The following is a 17,376-nucleotide window of genomic DNA, read 5'->3' as shown; positions in this document are numbered from 1 at the left end:
AGACATTGAGGGGGGCTAGTCCCCCCAATAATTAGAAATTGCTAAACCCTTTTCTCAAATATTGCCAATTCGAGAGAGAGAGAGAGATGAAAGTTGTGTGTATGCGTGTCTGTGCGTTTCTCTTTTTGGAGAGAGTTTACTTAAAAAAACAGCGATTTTATCCTCTTTGCTGGAAAATATAATGTAGCGATTCAGTATTTAAACTTGTAATAAAAGTCGTGGGGCAGCGTTGACAAGTTTCTTTTCTCCTGGATGTGTTAGCGGCATGATATCTAATGTGTGTGTGTGTGTGTGTGTGTGTGTCAGTAAGCAGCGCATTAATATAGAACGGTAATTAAAGGCTCTAATGCACACAAGCACACCAGTATAGGTGTGTGTATTGTAGGCGCTAGACGACGTGTGATGATGTGTGACGTATAGTAGTGGTGTCCCAATTCTTCTGGGAATATTTTCACCCCTACCCCTTGACACTCTGTTTCAAAGGACAAAGGGAAGGGGTAGGGGAAGGGGAAGGGGTATAAAATAGAATTGGGATTGGGCCTTACACACACACACAGAGTACATTATCACATGAAGAATGGATACATTTATTTGCTTGTAGTTTTTTTGTGTTAACTGTTAAGTTCTGCTATTGCTATCGGTTAATATCATTATTTTCGTATGTACATGTATAAACTGTATATATTTGCAGCCCTGTATGGCTCTTAAGCATGACTCTCATATTGAACACTCGTGTCCATCTTCCTCTCTGAGACTGCTGTTTGTATGTTCATGTTTCTTCCTGAGAAACCACTAAATAAACAGTGTTAGCTAGGTGATAGAGAAAGTCAGAATACAGTGCTTATTGGAAGTGAGAGTAAAAGGATTAAGAATGTTAAAGACCCAGGTATACTTCATTTTCCGCGTTCCGCTCAGTCTAGCACACAGTTGAACGCCAAACCATTCAAAATACACTCAATTGACAGCGCTCGCGTGCGCACTACCTAGTGGACCTTCGATTCCGAGCTCTCAAATCACTCGGGCTGCACGCGGACAGTTCTGGTGAAGAGAATTCCGCCACGGACTGTCAGCGAGCTGGAGCGGAACTCGGACAAGGAAAGTATATTTTCAGGCTTAAAATTATTTAAGTTGTCGGAGCACTACATTACTTCTTACACTGCGTGCCATTCAAGCTCAATCGGTGCAAAACTTTATATACTGTATATACACCGGGTTCCGTGGGTCAACAAGTTAAGGCTGGAATACACTACACGACTTAAAATCTGAACAGATTTTAAAACGATAGGCATCATACACTAGCAGACTTTAAAATTGTTCTGTTCACAACAATCTCATGCAGAAACGTGCACCTTGTTGCAAGCAGACGCATGGCAAATGAAAATCGGCTCAAAATATCAAGCATGTTTGACATTCTCCGACTAGTCTGAAGCTAAAAATCATACACTATACGCGCCGCGGTTTTCTATGAAATCTGTCAACTTAAATCTGCAGACTGGCTCTGACTCTCGGCTACTAGCTAACTTCTCTAGCATGTAAATGGGGGCAATTTCAGCCTTTAATGTCAGTCAACAGCACTTGGAGCATAATGTTGGTTTCCACCAAAAATATTTTCCACTTTTTCAAAAACAGCAACAATCTGGGTTACAATGAAGTAATGAGGCCTATTCGTAAACATTAAAATACTCACTGTTTAACATGATTTTAGCTTGAAAACTTTTCTTTATAACTTTACAACTTAAAATTATTAGAACAACTTCACATCTCAAATAATATGCCAGCTTTAACAGATGCATTAATGTAAGCGCTTTTATAAAACGGCACATTTCTGCTTTTTAATTCTTCAGAAAGTTACATCATTCACTTTTAGTTTACGTGTCTCACCATAGCATTGGTTTTTGCTTTTTTCAAGTGTCAAAATTAGTTTTTGTGGCAACATCACGCCATAAATGTTAATTGAACTTAACCTGTGAATTATATTGAACCTGGAATATTCCTTTAATGGTAGAAAGGGCACTGATCTATGATCATTGTGTTTCTTATATGTGAGATCACATGGACGAGAGAGCTGATCCTAGATCAGCATTCTTACTGTGGAAAGCCGTAAGAGCTCCTGATGCCCACTACAATCTACAATCTCTTTATGCTCTCTTAATATACTGTAATGTATTTTCCTGCATGGCCATCATTCAAGGAGTTGGACCACATGTACATTCACTGCCCCAGTCACTGAAGTTCTGCCCCTCTTTACAATGATCCAAGCCATAGAGAGGATTCATACATACCTACTAGGCTAGCCTTATAAATGAAACACCCTATCCCTTAATCACTTAGCAAATCCAGATTGATTCTCAATGGAACCGCCTATGTTATAGCTGATGTGTTATATCACTTGACTGCAAAATCCAAGGAGTTTGCGTGATGTGTGTATGTAGCCTATGTACATGTGTGATATCTGTTGACAGTGAGTTCAGAAGGACAGGCTTGATTGGTTATAGGATTGACAAGCCCTTGACTCTTCACTGCCACAGATGTAGTTGTTGTAATATATTGTCGCCTTCACTAGGTGGCGCTCAAATACTATTCACTTTGGAAACTGGTGACTACACCTTTACTATGTCTGTGTACATGTCTATCGTGCACTTTTCTTATCCCTTAATCACTTAGCAAATCCAGATTGATTCTCAATGGAACCGCCTATGTTATAGCTGTGATGTGTTATATCACTTGACTGCAAAATCCAAGGAGTTTGCGTGATGTGTGTATGTAGCCTATGTACATGTGTGATATCTGTTGACAGTGAGTTCAGAAGGACAGGCTTGATTGGTTATAGGATTGACAAGCCCTTGACTCTTCACTGCCACAGATGTAGTTGTTGTAATATATTGTCGCCTTCACTAGGTGGCGCTCAAATACTATTCACTTTGGAAACTGGTGACTACACCTTTACTATGTCTGTGTACATGTCTATCGTGCACTTTTCTTCTAGACCACACTAATACGAAGCGCCCTCATCCCTGATGCATAAATACCATCAGATTCGTGATTTATTACATGCATTATGCAACCCTGTCTTTTTAGCACATATTGCCTATGCTGATATGTTAAAAAAGTGTCTTGTAATATGTACAGCTATATAGTATACTAATTACCAAGTAAAGACAATGTATGCCTTTAATTGTGATATCTTTTTTCTGGTACCTGTAAAAAAAAATGCAATGATATCATTTGAAGCATGTATGAATTTTGGGGTTCCTGACAAGATGAGCATGATCTTCTAACTATTAAATATTATGAAGGCGAAACAGTTGTTTATGATATTAACTGTTGTAGTTACAACACATCAGGGTATTTGAACACTATCAAATATAACTATTGTGTTGAAAGGATCTCATACTCATCTGATGAGTTACAACTGTAACTCAAGCTGTCTTTACCCTGACACACCAATTATAGATTTTGGACTGGTTTTGTTGCCCAAATATATAGGAATTGAATGTATTTGACAAATAACATCTCTTCATTTTGTTCTTTTGTCTACATGATTCCCTTGTTGGTTGTAAATAAGAGATCTAAAAGTTCACTCCAAAAAATAAGAATGTTGTTGTCATCAAATACCACTGATCCTCATCATACCCTTTTTAAAGAATGGAATTTACATTTCTTTGTATAAAGAATTCAGAATCTATTTTCATCATGGATCATGTTTTGTGCATCAGCACATTCTTCTGCTGTCAGTCATAAATCCTATTGTTAAAAATCCTATTGTTTTTGGGGGGTTCATTATTACTTTTTTTTCTTTCTCATTCTCAGTTGTGTCCTTTTTAAATGACCTCTAAAGATAGATAGCAAAGGCAAAAACATTTGTCAACTAGTGACCACCCTGGTGAGTTGCTGGACTGCTGCATTGGGTGTGTCTTCTGAACTATAGGCCTTCCTTTGATTGAAACTAAAGACTTTGGCACCTCATTTCCAGCAGTGGATAAAGCAATCACTAAAATAATACATTCATTACTGTATGAATCAGTGATCTTCTTATTGTTTATACACAGAAAATAATCACATTTAAACCAACTCAACTGAAACCCCCCTCAAACCTCATACAGCCTGTTGACTAAACAGTTTGCACATCCTCTCTCCTCGAAGTGGGATTTTTGGAACCCTTCATTCTTCCTCCTATCTGTTTTTTTTAGATTAACTGAAGTTCCTGGGAGGAGAGATGATGCAATGTCAGTATTTGGGTGGGTAACAGACATTTTAAGTTACTCCTCTTTAAACAGAATAGTTAAAGACGAGAGAAGAAAGAGAGACGAGCAAGAGGGGCTTATAAAAGGATATTGTGAGGCCTTGTTCTCGAAAACCAACAAAGGAAAATTAAACAAAGGACATATCAAACAATGAAACAGAGGTCTTCCGCATTAGTGGTGAGTAATTCTTTTTGTCATGTTTTCCAGCTGCTTAATTTCTATATTCAGAAAATATATTGGTTTATTAGATTCCTTACAAAAATGATGTATCTCTTTTAAAAATTATTTGTACTTTTTTGAACTCATTTTTGAAAAAGCTTTCATGCTACGATGAAAACATTTACATTTTATTAATTAAAACAAATATGAGCCCCCTGATCCGCCATGACCTCCCGAACCCCCTGATCCGCCATGGCCTCCCGAGTCCCCCAGTTCTAGCCCGTTCAGTTCTCCCTTGTCTGGAATTGTATGTTGATGCCTTCTCCTCGTGGTACGTGTGATTCCCTGTGACAAGAATAAATCCCTCTGTTTCGTACTCCTGTTCTCCTCGTTCCGCGCTCCTCACACTACCACCGACCGTGACATATATATATATAGGGATAAACCACTCAAGTTGCTTTTTTTTTTTTTGTCCATGAAAGTCAGTGTACAGATAATAAAAAGAGAGTAAAACACTAAAGAATAGAACAAAGCAATGAAATACCTCCAAAAACTTTGAAAATAAGACAAAGGACCACCCTATGATGTCATCCTCCTTTCCTTCTGTTTCATTACTGTGTGATCGTTATAGCAGACTTCCCTTCTCACCCGTGAAATAACTTCCTTTTAGAACGTTGTGGAGACTTAAACCTAATGTACTTTCACATATCTAATAGATGTGAACAACTAATCAGCACTATTTGCATCAGACTGGGTAGAGAAGCCAAGCACTGATAGAAACACGATCTCTTAAAATTCATTTTAGCACAAAGTCAGAGAGCTGAATGCCAAACAACGATCAGGTGACACACTGGGTCTTATGTCACTGTTGATCAATGTAATACTTTGGAAGAAATCCCATCAAAATTAAAGCCACCTGCTGGGAGAGAAATGTTCCTGGGTTGTTCTTGCTTTTCTGAAAATAATCAGTTATCTAAATGGTGAAATAGCAAAAGTTAAATGTAAAATTTGTCATCTACTCAAGTCACATCACTTGTATCACTTTTTTTCTGTGGAACAAATGTCTTAGTTTTTTGGTCCATAAATTAAAAGTCAGTAGGGTAAAATGTTGTTTTGAGCACCATCAATTTTCATTGTGTGGACTAAAACAGTTGAGACGTTGGGTAACACTTTAGAATAGGGAACACACATTCACTATTAATTAAGAGTTTTACCTCAATAAACTCCTAATTTGTTGGTTATTAATAGTTAGTAAGGTAGTTGTTAAATTTAGGTGTGGGATCGGATTAAGGGATCTAAAATATGGTCATGCAGAATAAGGCATTAACGTGTGCTTTATAAGCAGAGATGGGCACAAATACATCAAAAAATATTTTGTTACAAATTACAAATACTTGCTCATCAAATGTATTTCATTAAAATACAGGTGTGAGAAATGTACTAAATTAAAATACAAGTAATTTGTAATTTTTGAATTTGAAAATACAAAAATACATATACAATATTTACAAGCAATCATTTGAAGTGCAAGAGACAGTGCCATTACAGTAGAGTAAGATAAAACACATTTAGTAATAGTGGAGTTAGATACTGTAATGATCAGTCCACTGTAGGCGAGTTGAAGATGAACCCAAGTGCAGCTTTATTTACAAAGTGATCCAGAATCCAAACAATTAACACAGACTTGATGTGACTTGACTTAGAGTTTTACCTCAATAAACTCCTAATTTGTTGGTTATTAATAGTTAGTAAGGTAGTTGTTAAATTTAGGTGTGGGATCGGATTAAGGGATCTAAAATATGGTCATGCAGAATAAGGCATTAACGTGTGCTTTATAAGCAGAGATGGGCACAAATACATCAAAAAATATTTTGTTACAAATTACAAATACTTGCTCATCAAATGTATTTCATTAAAATACAGGTGTGAGAAATGTACTAAATTAAAATACAAGTAATTTGTAATTTTTGAATTTGAAAATACAAAAATACATATACAATATTTACAAGCAATCATTTGAAGTGCAAGAGACAGTGCCATTACAGTAGAGTAAGATAAAACACATTTAGTAATAGTGGAGTTAGATACTGTAATGATCAGTCCACTGTAGGCGAGTTGAAGATGAACCCAAGTGCAGCTTTATTTACAAAGTGATCCAGAATCCAAACAATTAACACAGACTTGATGTGACTTGACTTGAACAGACTAGACTAGACTTGACTTAAACACAAACCGACAGCAGGATAAATACATTCAATACACGACCAGGAACAAAGGCAACAACATGGCTACTTATAGCAAACAAAGAGGGTCACATGACATGAACAAACCAATGGGAAACAAGACACATGACCTAGACAACCAATCAGAACATGACACAATGAACAGAGGAACCAATAGCATGAAGACAAGATGGCAAGGGAAGCATGACACTAACAGCATGAAACAATTACAAAATAAAAGACATGAAAACATGAACATGACAAAACCCAAAACAGACCTTACAGATACACTCATAAGAGAAAGAGAAGTGCTTTCCCCTCTTTGAACAAATTATAGACAACATATTCTTTAACCATAACACTAGACACTAAAATATTCTAGAGCATTAGCCAGGATGGAGTCTATTTACTTCATCTTAATAATTTATTCTTCATTTTGTAAAACTTTTAATTTAAGAAGACACAAAATTGACAGAAAACGTAGTAAGGAAAAACGGTATCTTTATCCTAAAGAGGTAGACAGTATGACCAAAAATTCTATTTCATATAACAATGTATGTCACAATATAGTTATTTTTAATTGATTTGATTTTTATTAGTAAAAATAAGCACAAAGATGAAAATAACAAACAACATGGCTAGTACAATTTAGTAACGATATAAATGAAATTGAAATGACATTTTTATAAAGATCCTTTATGTTATTCATACACAGTATTCTAACAGTAGCATTTTAGTAAAAAATAACAGAAATTTAATGATCAAATGTAAAATAAAACTGCATTTTCTTTACTCTATGAATTACATGTACTGTAGATTGATCATGGTTAAAGTTACTTAAGTAATTCAGTCAAGAGCAGTGAGTTATTTTCTCTTTGTCTTATTGTCTGAATACAAATAATGCATTACATGGATCCAATATATCAATCCATATTTCTTCTAATTTCTTATGTTCACTTAAGACACAACCGACTGTGTTTACGTGAATATCATCAAGCATGCCTATGCTTTATTTTTTCATTCATGTTTCTTTATCGCTCCAACACGCCAAAAATTAAGCAGTCCTGCAGAACAATAGTATATTGTCATACTGCCTAGTCCTACTCAAGAGGATGGATCACGCAATTTCACTGTCAACAATGAAGATTAACTCGTAAAAATGCTGATATTTAGATGTTGAATGGGGCTCTGTGTAGAGTTCAGAAACTCTTGTTATTAGCAACCGGTGGCTGTTAAGTGAACTGCAGCCAGCAACTTACTGGTCGTGCTTGTGCACACACTCCATAGTTATGCGAGTGAGCGACGGCCAAAACAGTGAGTGAACGTGATCCACCACATGTGACGACCCCGGGCTGGACTCCGCTTCATCCACGGTGAAAGCCGATCCGGCGATCCACAGCGCGAAGTTGAAGTATTTCCTCAGCGACCAGCACGGATCAGCTCCAGGCATGACGAAGCGGATATCATCCTCTTTTGGAAGGCCAAACAAAGTAGTTTCGCATTGACAACGAAACACACAGCGCCTTCACGACATGGCGGAGATGGCAACAACAATACTACAGCGAGAATAAAAGTTATGCCTTCTTTCTTTGCATGAACATTTTGGCGGCGTTATGCAAATCTTCCCACATTGTGACGTAGACATGTGGGGGCGTGGTAGAATGAACCGTTTTAGGTAGGCGTGGTTGACTCTTAACTTTTATAAAGAATATCTCTTTGGATTTGAGACTTTAGTCTTTGCAACTTTACAGATCTTCTTTATGCACCAAGAGCTTGTAACACTCCAAAGAGAAAGGAAAAATTTTAATCGCATCATATGACCTCTTTAATACTTGAAAATGCTTTCATATAGCCCCTTTAAAATTTTGTCCATAGAAACAAGTAGCTAACTTCAGCTATAGCAATCAAATTCACGAGTTCTAGAGCAGCACAGCTATTTACGAATTGCTCTTTTCTTCTGTCCTGTAATGACATTCAGTGTGCAATATCTGATAGTATGTATTTTAGTACATACTTAACCAGTTTGCACTGGGCACCAAAACAGTTTCTTTCATTGTTTTTTTTTCCCAGTTGGAACCAACCATGGGCGCTAAGACTCCATCTATGGGTCCAACACGATGTCATATGATTCGCTTGCATCTTGCCAAAAACTGTGATAAGTCCGCAGAAGAAGAAACTCTTTCAAAATTATTTTTCAAAAGTCAAATGATGGCAGATTTAAAAAAATTTGGTGAAATGCAAAGAATATACACAATATATAAAGAAGTTAGTCACAAAAATGCTCATAAACAGATTTTTAAAAACATTTTACTTAATTGTCCTCATTTTCAGAATTTGACGGCCACTCGTCCACTGTAAGATACCAAACCAAAACCCCTGGATTCAGTTCCAAGTCTGTTATCCACAATGGCAACAGAACAATGGCGGTAAGTGTGACCACATTCACTACATTTCCAATTGCATAATTTATTTGAAGCCAATACTAACTGAGCCTGTTTTAGTAAAGCATTAAGCTTTACAATAGACCCTGCGATAACATTTCCGTATAATTTCAAGGTCCAATTTTAAAAGCCCAGACAGGAATCGAATTGTTTACAGAAAGGAATCACATTGTTAATTTCAAACGGCAAGTTCTTGATGTTAGCTACTGAGTTAAATTCTATAATTGTATATTATTTTGCACTAATAGCACTATTAAAATCAGGTCAGAACAGCCATCCGTGAATAGTTATTTGTTGGATTGATTGCAAAGTCCACAATCCCTTGACAATTGACACTCTGTGTGGCTGCACCCTACAAACACAATGATGCGGTATTTTGCGTTCTCCTGTGGGAGCTGTGTTTAGAAAGTGAAGCGGCGTACTAGCAAGCTGCAGAATTGAACTCAGAGCCCAATGTGCATCTGAAACATTCCTAACCCAAGACCTCATAAGCCAAATGGTGGACTGGAGGCCAAGTTATCCCTTCTGTGTGATAGCAGTGAGCCTGCAAGAGCAGTTAGCATGTGCTTAATCACGTAATCACTGTATAATTTTCATATTCATATGACTTCCTTTTACTCAGATGCCTCGACTGTCTCAGTGCACAGGAGAATTTTCCTCTCGCTCTGCAGTAGAAATGGGCACTCGGCAGAGAATCAGTCATGGTGTGCCTGTGCCTGCCGTAGTGGGCCGTCCGTACATGTACCATGATGACGCACATCTGAGTGGCTCTTACAACCAGATGCAAACATCGGAATCAAGGACACTGAGTCGGACTGAGCAGGAGGCAGCAGCAATGGCCGGGCTCACGTTGCAACGGCAGCCATCTCCTGTGGGGAACTGGATGGCGTCCTATAGCCACAGCTCTTCACCCAACGTGGTGCAAAGACAGCACACTCTTAGTGGGACCCTGGCACGAGAGGGTTTCAGCACAGGATGGGGGGAAGCAGAGTTGGCTAATCAATATTCATTTAAAGGCCCTTCCCACCGAACCATCAGCCGCATAAATAATCGTCAGGTGCAGCAGCAGCCACAACAGCAAAGGCAGAGCAGCAGCTCGATGCAGTGGCAGCAGATGTCCACTGGGGGCACCAATATGATGGGTGCTGGGCATTACCAGGGTACCATGAAGAGAGCGGGGTCTGTGCATAGTATGAAGAGTGTCGGTCGTGGTGTGGATGTTTATGACGGATTGGCCGATGGAACCGCAGATGCTCTTGGCGGGTAATGTAAAATCATCTTTTAACTGATATGGGCCCATATTCACGAAACATCTTAAGGCTAAAAGTAGCTCGTAACTCGCCGATTTAGGAGAAAATCTTTAAAATAATGGGCATGTCAGTCCTAAATTTAGGACTCCTACATTTTTGATCTAAAAGTATTTCACAAAGAATTTTAGCTCTAAAACTAGCTTCTAAATCTGTGAAACGTTAGGAGTAGTGAAGAGGACTCCTAAGTCACTAAGACCAAGCCACAAACTACCCTAAAATGGCTGTTGCAGGCAATCTGCCTTGGAACGTATACATTTTAGAAATATTTGATGATAATGAGCTTTTATAAAGGCATCATATTCGGTTTTGAAGGTTATCCCAACTCCAAATTTTCCTTTGATTATGTCCTTGTGAAACGTTAGGAGTAGTGAAGAGGACTCCTAAGTCACTAAGACCAAGCCACAAACTACCCTAAAATGGCTGTTGCCGGCAATCTGCCTTGGAACGTATACATTTTAGAAATATTTGATGATAATGAGCTTTTATAAAGGCATCATATTCGGTTTTGAAGGTTACTCCAAATTTTCCTTTGATTATGTCCTTGTTTTCATTAACTAGTTGGGCAAGAAGTAACAGCTGTGCTTGTGTCCAGTTTGGTTTTCTTTTACATTTGCATGTCTTACTATCAGCCATGATTATTCTACTCTGTTTATTAAAAGGCTGTTTATTAGGGGTGCTCCGATTGATCGGCTACCGATCACTATCGGCCGATAATCGCTTTGGGATGATTGATCAGCAGTCTCTTAAAAGGCAGATCTAAAAAAAAAAACGATCTCAAACTGATGACGCGCCTGCTGTGAGAGGTTTGGCACGACATGCAGCGGCACCGTCTGTCTCTGTCCGATGCGGGTGAAATTATTATAATGCTGAAGGTGAGGTACAATGCATATTTCTTCATTAAATAACTCATAAAGTAATTTGAAAAAGTTTCTGTGAGACATAATTTCACAAACGGCGAGAGTGAATCACCGCGCACGCTCTCTTTCTCTCAAAATGCAAATTGCTTCAAATCACATCGCGTCTGCAATATAAGCGAGCTGCAGGCTACACAGTTGACACATGAATTGTCACTTGCACTATCGAGGCAGTGTCGCATCCTCACTAAAGTTTATACATTTCATTTTTTCATTTTAATTCTTGCCAGTGTTTAAACCATTCAACGCTCGCACGCTTTCCTGGAGACCGTGCGCTCATGCACACTCGCAGCGCACACACATAACGCCAGGTTCACATTACTTTGTTTGCAGTGCGTATGTGGTGCGTATTTTTTCCGCGCTCAAGTTTACGGATTAAAGCGTTCACACTGCACACACGGTTGCGGTCTGGCAGTGTGTTCCAGGAGCGGTGTGTCTGCAGCAGTGCAGAGATCGTTTCCGCACCGAGTCTATTTTTGCTGCGCTGCACTCGCTGAATTAAAGTCATTTAAACCATTCAACGCTCGCACGCTTTCCTGGAGACCGTGCGCTCATGCACACTCGCAGCGCACACACATAACGCCAGGTTCACATTACTTTGTTTGCAGTGCGTATGTGGTGCGTATTTTTTCCGCGCTCAAGTTTACGGATTAAAGCGTTCACACTGCACACACGGTTGCGGTCTGGCAGTGTGTTCCAGGAGCGGTGTGTCTGCAGCAGTGCAGAGATCGTTTCCGCACCGAGTCTATTTTTGCTGCGCTGCACTCGCTGAATTAAAGTAACCGCGCATTGTTCGCGGTAAATATGAACATGCATTGACACAAAAATGTAGTAATACACCATAAAGTGAGTGAGTGACGTGACATGACAAGGGCACCTCAGTCGTGGTATTGAAGGTGGGAGAGAGCACTGTACATTTACTCCCCCCACCTACAATCCCTGCCGGTACGAGACTCGACCCCGCAACCTTTGGGTTACGAGTCCGACTCTAACCATTAGGCCACGACTTTAAATGCATATAATTAAAGTCTACTGTGTTTCACAGTCAACAAAGGCTATGGCTTTTTGGCTAGGTTTAAAGGAAAAGAGCACTTTTAGATAAACAAGGCAATCATTTTAAAGTTCTTAATTAAAATTCTTTATGAACCGCAGGATTGCTTGTAATAAAGATTTACATGCAAAAGGAAAGGCAGTAGAGCTGACTGTTTCTGTCAGTGGAACGTTTTAATTTAGAATGTTTGTGATCATGTAAGAAAAGTATTTAAAATGTTTTGCTTTAGCAACTTAATATATAAATCTAAAGTAAATGCAAAAGTAAAAAGCATTGAATAATTGATGAAAGATTGTATTACTGTACTGTGTAAAAAAAAAAAATAATCACAATGCTGAAAAAGCATTTTAAGTAACAATGTTTGGATTTAAAATCAAAATAATGGATAAATGTTGCTCCTGATCCGTGGCTGTTTACCACAAACACAACATTTATCCATTATTTTGAGAACTTTTGCTTTAAACACTTGATGATGCATCATGAATTATTAGCAAAAATATGAAACACATACACAACCTTCAAAAGTATGGGATTGGTAAGATTTTTGTGTTTTTTTTAAATAAATCTCTTTTGCTCACCAAGGCTGCATTTATTTGATAAAAAAAAAGAAAATACAAAAAAACAGTAATATTGTAAAATGTGATTATATTTTAAAATGACTGTTTTCTGTTTTAGTATATTTTAAAATGTAGTTCATCCTTGTGATGGCAAAGCTAAAACTTCAGAACTTCAGCAGCCATTACTCCAGTTCTCAGTGTCACATGATTAGGGATGTAACGATTCACTCAACTCCCGATTCGATTCAATTCACGATTTTGATTTCACGATTCGATTTTCTCACAATTTTTTAAAAAATAAATCTCTTTTGCTCACCAAGGCTGCATTTATTTGATAAAAAAAAGAAAATACAAAAAAACAGTAATATTGTAAAATGTGATTATATTTTAAAATGACTGTTTTCTGTTTTAGTATATTTTAAAATGTAGTTCATCCTTGTGATGGCAAAGCTAAAACTTCAGAACTTCAGCAGCCATTACTCCAGTTCTCAGTGTCACATGATTAGGGATGTAACGATTCACTCAACTCCCGATTCGATTCAATTCACGATTTTGATTTCACGATTCGATTTTCTCACAATTTTTTAAAGAAAATTAGATTGAAGGCATTATACAGTAAATGAAAAGGTGTCATTTTATAAGGCCATTGCTGTACGTTTCTTTGTGAAATTGAAATATAACAAAACTAAATTGAAATTTTAAAACAAACCCCAAATCAAACAAGTAAGTTACACAAATAAAATAAATCTCTTAATATGAACAAACTTAAGGCTTTGTCTGTGCTCTTCCAAACAAAGAAGCAGCATACATGCAGCATGAGTAGTTTTTAATCTAAATTAGACTGTATAATTTCGAAATTTGAAGCAAAAACAGAATGGTGTGACATTAGTTTTGTGAAACTATACTACATAAAACATATCTGAATGAGCTGAATGAGATGCAGATTCACTTGCTGACAGCAGGTGGCGCTCATGAACAGCAATGATACAGTGTTTCCTGTAAACAAAGCAGAGCTGCACTTATAAACACTACTTTAATACGCATTGTTCAGAGGCAAGATGAAAAGAAAATACCACGTAAACTTTTCTAAAGATAGTCAGTTCCCCTCAGATATACATTCATATAAACGTCTACTCCAGTTGTATCGCGATTTGTTTACCATCTCAACCGATTTGAATCGTCACTATTTGAATCGATTTTCAACCGGCTCGCGGTTAATCGTTACATCCCTACACATGATCCTTAGAAATCACTCTTAATATGCTGATTTGCTGCTCAAGAAACATTATTATCAAGGTTGTGAAACAGTTGTGGCGCTTAATAGTTTTTGTGGAACCTGTGAAACATTTTTCAGGATTCTTTGATGAATAGAAAGTAAAAAAAAGAACAGCATTTATTTCAAGTAGAAATATGTAACAATCCAAAAGTCTTTACTGTCAATCAATTTAATATATCCTTGCTGGATAAAAGTATTAATTTCTTTAAAAAAAAATCTTACTCTGACTTTCCCTAAACGTTTGATGGGTAATGTATTCAATTATGCTCATGATCCTTAGAAATCACTCTTAATATGCTGATTTGCTGCTCAAGAAACATTATTATCAAGGTTGTGAAACAGTTGTGGCGCTTAATAGTTTTTGTGGAACCTGTGAAACATTTTTCAGGATTCTTTGATGAATAGAAAGTTAAAAAAAGAACAGCATTTATTTCAAGTAGAAATATGTAACAATCCAAAAGTCTTTTCAATTTAATATATCCTTGCTGGATAAAAGTATTAATTTCTTTAAAAAAAAATCTTACTCTGACTTTCCCTAAACGTTTGATGGGTAATGTATTCAATTATGCTCACAAATTAAATATAATTTTATTTAATAAAAAACATATTCAAAATTTTAAGTATATTATATTTTTAGAATATATTTTGTAACACTTTCTATTTTGTTTGTGTGAATGAACAGAATCCATAACCTGGACATGACTACAGCAGTCAGTTACCTCTCTTCCACTGATGTTGCTATGCAGATGTTGGGAGCAGCCTACATACAGCATCAGTGTTACCACAGCAATGAAGCCAAGACCATGGTAAAAATATATCATTATATATTTATTAGATCAGAAATATACATTTGAAACAAAGGACACTATGGAAATAACACATACTGTACTATGACAGAACTAAGGAAATGAGAATAGAGATCCCATTTTACCTTTATATTTCACACTAGTCGGTGAAACCTCATGCACTTATTAATGTCCTTGTGAAAGATATCCAATAATGTTATGATTTTTCCAAATAACCACTAATATTTGATTTTTTTTAAACTTCGAAACATTTCACAATTCAGTCGAAATCAACAACGAAATGAGATCATATGTTTTAATGTGATTGGTTACGGTGTCGTTTTTTCGATTTCCTTGGGGTCCATCCTGGGCAGACAGCAATTTTTGCTTAAGTATATTATCGAGGCTTTCAGTCCAGGGCAGCAACAGAGCTCTGTTTGGACATAATTAGAGGGCGTCCACACAGGATGTGTTCTTCCTTTCAAAATCAGCTAGATGAAGTGCATCCAACAGGAACAGAATGCCGGGCCTAGTGACGTGTTTTAAAAAGTTGAACTCTTATGAACTTCACACTTTGTCTAAAAATCTCAAAGCTCACGGCCCGAGACACTGAAGAAACAGGTAGCACCAACCAAAGACTGATGCATAAGTACAATAACCCATTGTGCAAAATATAGCGCAGAATGAATCCTCCTCAAGGGGTTGGTTGATTTATCTGTTGAGTGGTCGAGTAGACAAAAAGTCTATAAACATAAACCATGTTCAAGGGAAGAAATTAAGACAAATAGACAACTCTACAACAAAAAGTAAATCATGTGAAGTTTGTTTAAAAAAAAAAATTAGTTGTCAGCAAAATATGTATATTTGCATAATTAATGGAGCATGGTAAAGCTCAAGGCTAAGCTGATTTTCCGTCTCTATTGTTATATGTTATACTCAAGCCAGATGGAGAGACTACCTTCACCCTGCCTTTAATCTTTATCCTGGACCTCAGGGGGCAGAGCATTCCGCCTGAGAGCACATGATGGCAAAACACAGACAGATGTCTGAGCAGGTTGCCATGTTGTGCTGAAAAAAGTGTTCAAGAGATTAACGATTTTTGTCTATGAAGTGTGAAACACAAAAATGGGATTCAGAGACATGGGATCACTTAGGAATCAGGATATTTCTCACAGAGCTAAACTAGATGTTTTTCTTGATGCACAGGTGCGCAGTTTGAAGGGCATCTCAGCATTAGTACAGCTGTTTAGCAGTGAGAACCAAGAAGTTCAGCGCTATGCGACAGGTGCTACACGCAACCTCATCTACGAGAATATGGACAACAAGACAGCACTTATCGAAGCTGGTGGAATTAGCAAACTAATTGGTGCTTTAAGAGAACCCGATGATGAACTACGCAAAAATATCACAGGTATGTTTGTGTGAGTTTTGTTTTTCAGAGCAAGGCAAATTTTTGGACTGTGAACTTCACTTTGCAAATACAAAGTGGCACGCATGTCTTAGCTAGAACTCAAGTATATACATCAGTATTTTTTTAGTCCAGAAATTCCACCTGCATCAGTTGGGTGATTTTTAAGTGCCAAGCAGAATTGTCAGTGCAGACAGGAAGAGAGCTAAGCGGAACAGTGAGCGAGTGTATTTGGAGAAACAGAGAGAACAGAAAAGAAAAAAGTGGTCTGGCTGTTTCCTGGAATCGCTCTAAGTCTCAAATGCAGTGGGAAGTAGACTCCCAGAGGCCTTTGTGCTTTGTGAGCTCTGCTATCACCCCCACCCTCTCGCGCACCCACACTCACTTAGTAAACAATCCTTGACATTCTTTCCTGCTGGACTCAGGGTTGCCAGGTCTCTTAGTGACATTTCATGATTTGTACACTTAACTGTGTTGGCCTTAAAACCTCACAAGTCACTAGCAGCTTAGTGCTCTGTGTAGTAAACATCCCCATACTAAATAACATTTGAGAACTTAGACTATAAATGTAAATGTGCTGTTGTCTTATATGTGCAGTAGTTCTCAATTATGCACTTTTTGCAGCATTTGAATTTGAATGCTTGACTACTACTTTACCATGACGGGGCGGTCATATGTTTAAAATATTCATCCCTGTCAGTTCGTCAATTATTTTCATAATGAAATGAATAAACATGTTTTTTTTTTGTTTTTTTTACATAAATCCATTTAGATTTATGAATGAATTATTTAGTCTGAATGGCAGAAATCCACATGATTTTTTATTTAAATTTTTTACAAACCACATGGTTTAGGTGGTGAAATTGGATTACAGTAATTTTTTGGGATACATATATGTAGATACAAAGTATGCTTTAGTAGTGAAAGAAATACTTTATATATATATATACAGTATATATATATATATATATATATATATATATATATATATATATATATATGATATAAC

The 17,376-nt window shown here is 37.2% G+C and overlaps 1 protein-coding gene across 1 annotated transcript in view; it reads left to right on the top strand.

Moving 5' to 3' along the window:
• Positions 1 to 2,175: 2,175 nt before the first annotated feature.
• LOC107553058 (plakophilin-3-like) overlaps positions 2,176 to 17,376 on the top strand; it is a 21,004-nt gene continuing 5,803 nt past the window's right edge. Inside the window, exons 1-6 of the mRNA XM_016235149.1 lie at positions 2,176 to 2,205; positions 4,382 to 4,421; positions 8,957 to 9,051; positions 9,689 to 10,329; positions 14,857 to 14,980; positions 16,166 to 16,370. Coding sequence (XP_016090635.1) covers positions 2,176 to 2,205; positions 4,382 to 4,421; positions 8,957 to 9,051; positions 9,689 to 10,329; positions 14,857 to 14,980; positions 16,166 to 16,370 — 1,135 coding nt within the window. The remainder of the gene's footprint in view (positions 2,206 to 4,381; positions 4,422 to 8,956; positions 9,052 to 9,688; positions 10,330 to 14,856; positions 14,981 to 16,165; positions 16,371 to 17,376) is intronic.

Source organism: Sinocyclocheilus grahami, unplaced genomic scaffold (genome assembly GCF_001515645.1).
Source record: "Sinocyclocheilus grahami isolate Dianchi unplaced genomic scaffold, SAMN03320097.WGS_v1.1 scaffold464.1, whole genome shotgun sequence".
In the NCBI taxonomy this organism is placed as follows: Eukaryota; Metazoa; Chordata; class Actinopteri; order Cypriniformes; family Cyprinidae; genus Sinocyclocheilus; species Sinocyclocheilus grahami.
The sequence above is the reverse complement of the archived record's forward strand: the minus strand, read 5'-3'. Positions and strand labels throughout refer to the sequence as shown.